General features: G+C 37.5%; 1 protein-coding gene across 1 annotated transcript in view; it reads left to right on the forward strand.

Moving 5' to 3' along the window:
* The window catches only part of MS3_00010308 (uncharacterized protein), a gene marked incomplete at both ends in the record, with an annotated part of 53,994 nt that extends 44,600 nt beyond the window's left edge, over positions 1-9,394 (forward strand). Inside the window, 3 exons of the mRNA XM_051218668.1 lie at positions 1,460-1,649; positions 5,715-6,094; positions 9,189-9,394. Of these exons, the coding sequence (XP_051070500.1) occupies positions 1,460-1,649; positions 5,715-6,094; positions 9,189-9,394 (776 nt within the window). The remainder of the gene's footprint in view (positions 1-1,459; positions 1,650-5,714; positions 6,095-9,188) is intronic.
* Between the last annotated feature and the right edge of the window lie 201 nt (positions 9,395-9,595).

Raw genomic sequence — 9,595 nt, forward strand, 5'->3', positions numbered from 1 at the left:
AAGCAAAAGAGATGGAAAAGGCGGCGATTATAGGGAACACAAGACAGTTCTACAGACTAATAAAAGAAACTGGAATTAATAAGTCAAGTGTAGGTAAGACTATTTCGGAAAAAGACGACACCCTCATCTGCTCTCAGTCCAGACGTCTAGAACGATGGGCGGAACATTTCAGAGAACAGTTCAGCTGGCCTTCAGCTACTCTACAACTACCCTCCATTCCCAGACAGTGTGAATGGAACATTGAAGTAGGCCTCCCAACTCTAGCAGAAGTTCAAAAGGCTATAGTTAATCTGAAACGAGGAAGGGCAGCTGGTCCAAGTGGATTGGCTCCAGAAGTCTTTAAGGATGGTAGTCCAATTTTAGCGATTAGGTTGACTAATATTTTAGCCAAGATCTGGAAGTCAGACGTTATTCCATCTGACTGGTCACAATCACTTATCGTCCCAATATATAAGAAAGGGTCAAAATCATCCTGTGACAACCACAGAGGGATTAGTTTAACAAATATAGTATCTAAAATACTAGCCTCGATAATTATCAGACGCCTTACTAAGACTCGTGAACTGCAAACACGAGAGAACCAAGCTGGCTTCAGACCTGGTCGTGGCTGCATCGACCACATATTTACCATTCGTCATGTTCTAGAACACAGGCATACTTATCGACGTCCGACAATGGTGGTCTTTCTTGACTTAAAAGCAGCATTTGACTCGGTAGACCGCGAGATTCTGTGGCAGTGTCTGTCATTGAAAGGCGTACCTCAGAAGTACATAAACCTTGTGAAGGCTCTTTACTCCAACACTACTAGTCGAGTCAGGGCTTATGGCGAACTGTCATCTACTTTTGCAACTTCAAGGGGTGTCCGTCAAGGCTTCAATAATTCGTCCATGAAAACTACTTCTTAGCCGCTTGATGAACTACAGAAAAATTCAATTCAGTCTTCAATTTACTTCATTTATGTACTGAATTCACAGTGACTTGTTTTATACACTTGCACCGTTCAATACGTATGGACAACCTTAAGCTATTAATACGTAACAAGTACGAAAAGATTGATTCCCTATGCTTGACGACGGTTGGCCCAATTCTAACTAGCTCGGAATGAAGAGGAAGAACACAAGATCAATGATCACGAGTTCAAGATCGTTTTCGTATTTCAGGCACATGCAGTTTGTGTACAAACAGATCAAACCACATCACACCACAAAATGAAAAATATTAATTATACAAGATCAAGCCAAAAGGTGACTGAGTTATAAAACTGCCAACAGATTAAAAATAAGTCATACAACAAAAACTAAGAAGTTAATCGAACGTTTATGATAAAAGGTATATATATCGGTATAGCATAGTTTTGATAATGAACCCGTTTTGATGGATTCTTGATTTAAATTAATTGTTTTATAGAAAATAATGTTTTAGTGTCACAAATGTTTGTCTCTTTTTTCTTGCTTATCAGGTAACTCATGTGATTTGCGTCTTGTACGCGTTTATCTTCAACTAGCTTTACCAGATTGCAACTTACATTTCCTTATGTCAGAGTGTAATCAAGACGATACATTCGGTGGTTTCGATATGATGAGTGAGAAATTAGTTAATGAAATTGTAAATTATATCGATGAAATGGATGAAAAACCAAAACGAATTAGGTAAACACTTCTTATTTTGTTTAGTTTACATTCTCAATATTTTCTGTCGAAGAATGAACAATTGAACAACCTCTATTCAATATGTTCAATGTATTTATTCAAATGATTACATAGTTGAATATCAGTGCGACTCGATCCGTGAGTGAGCCATGGGTGGATAATACTGATGATGAAACAGTTTTCCAATCCTCTCTTGTTTTCAATGGCTTGCTGGCTAGTGTTAATCGTAATAAGGACTATATTCATAATTAGTTGCTTCTTAACTTACCAACTCCGCCTGTAGCTCTTCTAGAGTTACTGCCGGTCCCAAGCCCGGGTAAAGGAGGAGGGTTGGGCATGGGGTTAGCGTCCCCATCCCGTAGAAAACTAACTCGCTAAAAAACGCTTACCAGAAAAAATAATTCAAACCATTTTAACTCTGCCCTGAGAGTTAGAAGGTCTTCATTTAGAAGAATTATGACGCTTCATGGTGAAAGCCGAATTCCTTCGGAAGCCACGAGGCCGATGCCCCTTCTAACAACCAGAGCAAAAATTTTTATAGGTACATGGAACGTTAGAACAATGTGGGAAACCGGGAAGACCAGCCAAATAGCAACGGAAATGAGGAGATACAACTTGGCAGTACTGGGAATCAGCGAAACCCACTGGACTCAAGCTGGACAGAAAAGGCTAGCTACGGGAGAGATGCTGCTATACTCCGGTCACGAAGAGGAAAATGCTCCACACACACAGGGAGTTGCTCTAATGCTGTCCAAAGTAGCACGAAATGCACTTGTAGGATGGGAATCTCACGGATCCAGAATCATCAAAGCATCATTCAAAACAAAGAAGGAGGGGATCTTAATGAATATTATCCAATGTTATGCACCCACCAATGATAGCAACGACGACATTAAAGATCAATTCTACGAGCGGCTGCAGTCAATCATAGAGAAATGCTCAAGAAAGGACCTCACCATTCTGATGGGAGATCTAAATGCCAAGGTCGGAATAGACAACACTGGATATGAAGATATTATGGGACGACATGGACTGGGAGAGAGGAACGAAAATGGAGAAAGATTTGCAAATTTGTGTGCATTCAACAAATTAGTCATAGGAGGCACAATATTTCCACACAAACGTATACACAAGGCTACATGGATCTCACCGGACCACACTACAGAGAACCAAATAGACCATATTTGCATCAAAAAAAAATTCCGAAGGACAATGGAAGATGTGAGAACCAGGAGAGGAGCTGACGTAGCTTCAGATCACCACCTAGTTGTAGCCAATTTAAAACTGAAGCTAAAAAAGAACTGGACAAGTGGACAAACAGCAATACAAAGGTTCAATACAGCCTTCCTTCGAGATACTGACAAACTCAATGAATTCAAGATAGCTCTCAACAACAGATTCCAAGCCTTTCAAGATCTACTGAAGGAAGAAGAAACTACCATGGAGGACAACTGGAAAGGCATCAAAGAAACATTGACTTCAACGTGTCAAGAGGTTCTGGGCCTAAAGAAACACCATCATAAGGAATGGATCTCTATAGAAACACTGGACAAGATCAAAGAAAGGAAGAACAAGAAGACAGCAATTAACAACAGCCGAACACGAGCAGAGAAAGTCCAAGCACAAGCTGAATACATAGAAGCAAACAAGCAAGTGAAGAGGAGCATTAGAGCCGACAGGAAGAAATACGAAGAAACTATCAGGGAAATACAGTAAACCAGAGAGGCCGGTCAAAGACAAAGAAGGCAAGCCAATCACTGAAATTCAACAACAGCGAAACAGATGGGTAGAATACTTCGAGGAACTCCTGAATAGGCCGGCTCCAATGAATCCACCGAACATCGAAGCAGCACACACAGATCTTCCTATAGATGTCAACCCACCAACGACGGAAGAAATTAGAATGGCCGTCAGACAAATCAAGAACGGGAAAGCAGCAGGACCCGACAACATACCAGCTGAAGCACTGAAATCAGACGTCGAAGTAACCACAAGCATGCTTTACCCTCTATTCAAAAAGATTTGGGAGGAGGAACAAGTGCCGATGGACTGGAAAGAAGGACACCTCATCAAGATTCCAAAGAAAGGAGATCTGAGCAAATGTGAAAACTACAGAGGCATTACACTACTGTCAATACCAGGGAAAGTCTTCAACAGGGTGTTGCTGAACCGGATGAAGGATGCAGTAGATGCCCAACTTCGAGATCAACAAGCTGGATTCCGAAAGGATCGGTCGTGCACAGACCAAATTGCAACACTACGGATCATCGTCGAACAATCAGTTGAGTGGAACTCGTCACTATACATCAACTTCATTGATTATGAAAAGGCATTCGACAGTGTAGATAGGAGGACATTATGGAAACTTCTTCGACACTACGGAGTTCCTGAGAAGATTGTCAATATTATCCGGAACTCATACGACGGACTACAGTGCAAAGTAGTGCATGGAGGACAGCTGACAGATGCATTCCAAGTAAGGACCGGAGTCAGACAAGGCTGTTTACTCTCTCCCTTCCTCTTTCTTCTGGTGGTCGACTGGATTATGAAGACCTCGACATCTGAAGGAAAACACGGAATACAATGGACAGCTCAGAACCAATTAGACGATCTGGACTTCGCAGATGACCTAGCCCTCCTATCACGTACACGTGAACAGATTCAGATAAAGACAGCCAATGTAGCAGCAGTCTCTGCATCAGTAGGCCTCAGCATACACAAAGGGAAAACCAAGGTCCTCAAATTCAAAGCGGAGAACAGCAATCCAATCACCCTTGATGGCGAAACTCTGGAAGATGTAGAATCCTTCACATATCTGGGAAGCATTGTCGATAGACATGGAGGTTCAGATGCAGACGTAAAGGCGAGGATTGGCAAAGCAAGGGCCGCATTCCTACAATTGAAGAACATATGGAACTCAAAACAACTTTCAACCAATATCAAAGTGAGAATCTTCAATACGAACGTCAAGGCAATTCTACTGTATGGAGCTGAAACTTGGAGAACTACAACAACCACAATCAAGAAAGTACAAGTATTTATAAATAGCTGTCTACGCAAGATACTCAACATCCATTGGCTGGATACCATCAGCAATAGCCTTGTGTGGGAGAGAACAAACCAACTTCCAGCTGAAGAGGAAATTAGGAAAAGACGATGGAAATGGATAGGACATACATTACGCAAATCGTCAAACTGCATCACGAGGCAAGCTCTAACATGGAATCCTGAAGGGAAGCGGAAAAGAGGAAGGCCAAAGAACACATTACGTCGGATAATAGAAGCAGATATGAAAAGGATGAATTACAACTGGAAGGAGCTGGAAAGGATTGCCCAGGACAGGGTTGGATGGAGAATGCTGGTGAGCGACCTATGCTCCTTCACGAGGAGTAACAGGTGTAAGTAAGTAAGTAAGTAAGTCTTAACTTACCAGTAAAAATATTGTTCAGTTGAAGGTATTTTACGAAGTATGGTTTAATGTTGTATTCGTTATAGATCTATCTCAGTTAGGGTGCCAATGAAAATCATAGGGAAATCAGACAGCCATTTGGTTTCAGTGTGAATCCCTCATCACTGCGAGGCTAAACCCCCACCACAAAACTTGAAGTACATTATAGTTTAGGTATATATATATATATATATATATATATATATATATATATATATATATATATATATATCCCTCGAAAATAACTGTTTATCTTTGATAAACAATGCAAGAATAAGAATATTTACACAATAGGTTTTCAATCTTGTATTTGCCCTTGACACTTTGTAGATATACTCAAGCTACTAATCGAAGTCTTTATGTATTTCATCTTCCACCAAACATTTGCTCAGTATGTCGACAATGGAATTGGTATTTTATTTTTTATGTAGCTCCTGGATGTGCTTAGTGACAGCATTCTAATCAACGTTGTTTAGATTATGAATCAGCGCGCTGAATATAGCTTATATTTCAAGGTCACTCGATTTGCGGAAATTATCTTTATTCATTCACTAATTTTCTTATTCCTACGTTTTTTACTCATTCTTGCTTTATTGTTATTTTTTTCTTTATTACAGTTTTATTGGACATAGTATGGGTTGTATTATAATACGTGCAGCATTGTTGAATTCACGAATGGAACCATATTTATCTAAATTGCACACATTCCTGTCTTTAAGTGGTCCGCATTTAGGCACAGTATACAATTCATCTGGTCTCATTAATATGGGCATATGGGTTATGCAAAAAATTAAAAAATCTGAAAGTCTTTCACAATTAAGACTGCGAGATGATCCAGATTTACGTAATACGTATTTATATCGTTTAAGTACTAATCCTGGCTTGGACCTATTTCGTTATGTTCTGTTGGTTGGAAGTCCACAAGATCGTTATGTACCGTATCATTCAACACGAATTGAATTGTGTAAAGCTGCAATTAAAGATTCTTCTACTCTTGGTTAGTTTTATTTAAGTGTGTGTATTTTTCTGTTTACCCCCTTTGATATCCATACAAATGTCGTCAAGTGTTTGCTCCTTGTTTTTTGTAAACAAGAGAGTAACTGTTTCGAACTTTACTGTCCTTCTTAAGTTTGTAGCCTCAATTGCCATTCTGTAGGAGTACAAGTTTTCTTAGTTGTAACCTGGAAACATTCACGTAAAAGATTTACATTTTATATTAAATGAGAAACTAGTAAATATGTGACATTAATTGGGTTATCTTTGATAATCACGACTTGCACCCTTAATTATTGTTAAACGCTGAGAATCATAATTCAACATTACTATTTGATTATAGCTGGATTTTGAATGAATAACCTTTGAGTCACCGCATTCAGTAGATTTTTTGGAGGAAACAAACAGAAAGATTTGTATCATAGCCTCCAGGTTAGTGTGACACCCATTGGTAAGGCCTAGTTTCAGTTCGAAATTCTGGCTTTGATGATGATTCACTAGAGTAGCATTTACAGGACTGTTAGTTGAAATTGATATTTCATCATGCTTTCTTACCAAAATTAATCTATTATTCTTTTATAAACATCAGTAATTGATCATGACTTCCACATAATATTTATCCGTAAGATGGGAAGTGCAGAAATCATCAGCTTTAATTAACTCATTCATAATCGTCTTTCATGAGGCCTTCCTTACAATGTTAACTGGTTGGAGACAATCAGCTAAAAACCCAACACCTGGTCTTTGTGCTAGTTGGTACCCGTCAATAGTGTGTATCGATATTCCTCAGGAAGTTTGTGTTTCCATAATATTCAAGCCTTCATCATCATTCTTGTATATATTCAACATTGTTACTTCCTAGTGAAACTATTGCCTTTTAATTATTATCTATTCTCCTAGATACTATTGAAGTAAAAAAGATAACATATAACTGACTCATGATTTCAATCTGTGAAAATATAAAGTTAACTTGATGAAATTGTATTTGCTGTGGAAAATGTAGTTTTTCAACTTGACTTTGATGAATTTCAACATATACAAATAATTAGAACTAGTATTCATATTGTAAATATTTTAAATACAAGTTAGAATGTACTGTAATTAGTTATTTATTATTTCTGTATTCACATCCAGGTATCGATGTAAATAAACATAAACTTTTATTACTATAATTATTATTATTACTCTTTTTCATCATTATTGGATCAACTCTAATTAAACTTGAGTGTGACGGAGAAGATTTGCGGCTCAGTTAGATTCTTGTGATGCTGTTGAATTCTTGGAGCCAGATGGTTTGATTGCGTAGCCTTCATTATCGTTCCAGTGAACATCATCAGCTCTTACGTCAAGTATATGTGGACTGCTTATTTTTTCAGCGAGTCTTGAATCAGTTTGTACTGATGGCCTTCTTTGTGATCAGTTACTTTCAAAGTTTTACTTGTCTTTATTTGTCCTCTTATTTACGTTGGGTTTCTCTGTCAGTTGACCTCCAACCAGGCTGTGGATTGATATCTTTCAGATAGGTTGATAGATCGGTTGTAACTCAATGAGTCTATTGATTTCTGATTAATCTGAATATCATCTTTTCATAATTCCTTTTACATTGTTAGAATTCCGTCTCCTCAGTTAAATATATGTTTGTCGTTGTCTAAATGCATTGATATCAGTGATGATATACCGTGTTTTTCCAAAGAAAGTTTTTTTAATGCATTGGCGAACACGGCGTTCGTTTTGTCCAATTTAACATTTTTATCAGTTGGTGTAGTTTATTTTGTAGATGATATTGCACTTGTCTTTTGTTATTATGTCTTTTGGTTTGCATAAAATAAAGTGGAATAAATGCTTAATTACTGAGTTGTTTTTCATAGGTGATAAGATTATCCGCTTCTTAGTTTCTGAGGTTGATTTAAATGTGGTGGGTCATTTCAACAAACACTTTTTGATGAGCTTTCTGGATATACGCCTCTACAAAAAAAACTGATTGAAGATGAGTTCATTCACTTTTTTCGCGTAGTAACAATGCTACAATGCATTTTAGTACTTTAAAATAATGTCTGAACACAATTCTTCTTGTGTATTGTCTAGCGCTGATGAATTTTTCCAGAATGACGATGAAAGCTCTGCCATTAAACCATCTAGTTTAGAAAACTCAAAAGCATCTTTAAATCTTTTGTGTATTGGGCATTCGAAAATTCCGAAAAAACGATTTCGTTTTTTTTCGTATTGGTAATCATATATAACAGAACTAGTTGTTTAATATTCATACCTGTAGGGATCTAGTTCAATCCAAAAAGTTATTGTTTGTTGATCTTAACTATCTTGTTGTAAATCCAAGCAACCTGGTTGCCATTCGAAAGATAGACACGATCAATTGTTTGGAGAGTTTAGGTAACATGACGCAGAGTCAGTCACAGTGTGGTGTATATGCGTTCTCTATCCGCCAGTTTTCCTGCACACATATCTTTCCATTTCTTTTTTTCGAACTACATTTTCAACATCTAATTCTGCTCATTATGCTACTTTAGCTATTTTGACTCATTTTGTAAAATTTCACCTCATCGCGGTAATATATTATGCAACTTATGCCAACCCGTATTTGTGTCAAGCTGATTAACTGGCTGAGTTACAAACTAATTATCTATAAATACACTGTACAACATATCAAATTAATTAGTTTGTAACTATTAAAAACTCAGTTTATAACACGTGCTTAAGTGATTGATTTGTGACGGATGCACAATATCGTGGATTGGTTGAAGTTAAATATTCACACCATTGGATGCCGGCTCAGTGGTCTAGAGGTTAGGCGTTCGTGCGCGAGACCGAAAGTCCTGTTCGGGACCGTGGATGCGTACTGTCGAAGAGTCCCGCAATAGGACGAAACGGCCGTCCAGTGCTTCCAGGTTTTCAAAGGTGATCTGGCATTGATCGATTCATGAATTCAACTGTGTAAATACTATGATCTCCACAAATCCCCATACTAACTGTTATTGACTCATACATTTTTTGTTTGATTTTATCAAATTCTAACATTTTGCTGTATTTTATGTCAATAATTCAGTAATATTTCTTACATATTTTATTCATGAATGTGACAGGAATTATTTATATGGAAATGGTTACAAATTTATTACAACGTTTTATCCAATCAACCCGTACCACTGTAGTACGTTATGATGTACATTATAATCTAACAAATTCAGCAAATACACTAATTGGTCGTGCTGCTCATATCGCTGTGTTAGATTCTGAAATATTTTTAGAGAAATTTATTTGTGTTTCGGGTGCTAAATATTTCCGGTGATTATAATTAAGTGTACTTGAAAATGATATGATTTGCCGCTTGCTATGTTGTTATTATTATTGTCTACATTGAAAAAGAATGATAATAGTATGCAATTCAACTTGATTACTGTTTACAAAGTTATGTAAGTCGTCCATTTTGAATAATGTTATACATGTGCATTACGAACTAACCGGTTCTGTGCTTTGTAATGAATATATA

The sequence above is a fragment of the Schistosoma haematobium genome, chromosome ZW, assembly GCF_000699445.3.
Source record: "Schistosoma haematobium chromosome ZW, whole genome shotgun sequence".
In the NCBI taxonomy this organism is placed as follows: Eukaryota; Metazoa; Platyhelminthes; class Trematoda; order Strigeidida; family Schistosomatidae; genus Schistosoma; species Schistosoma haematobium.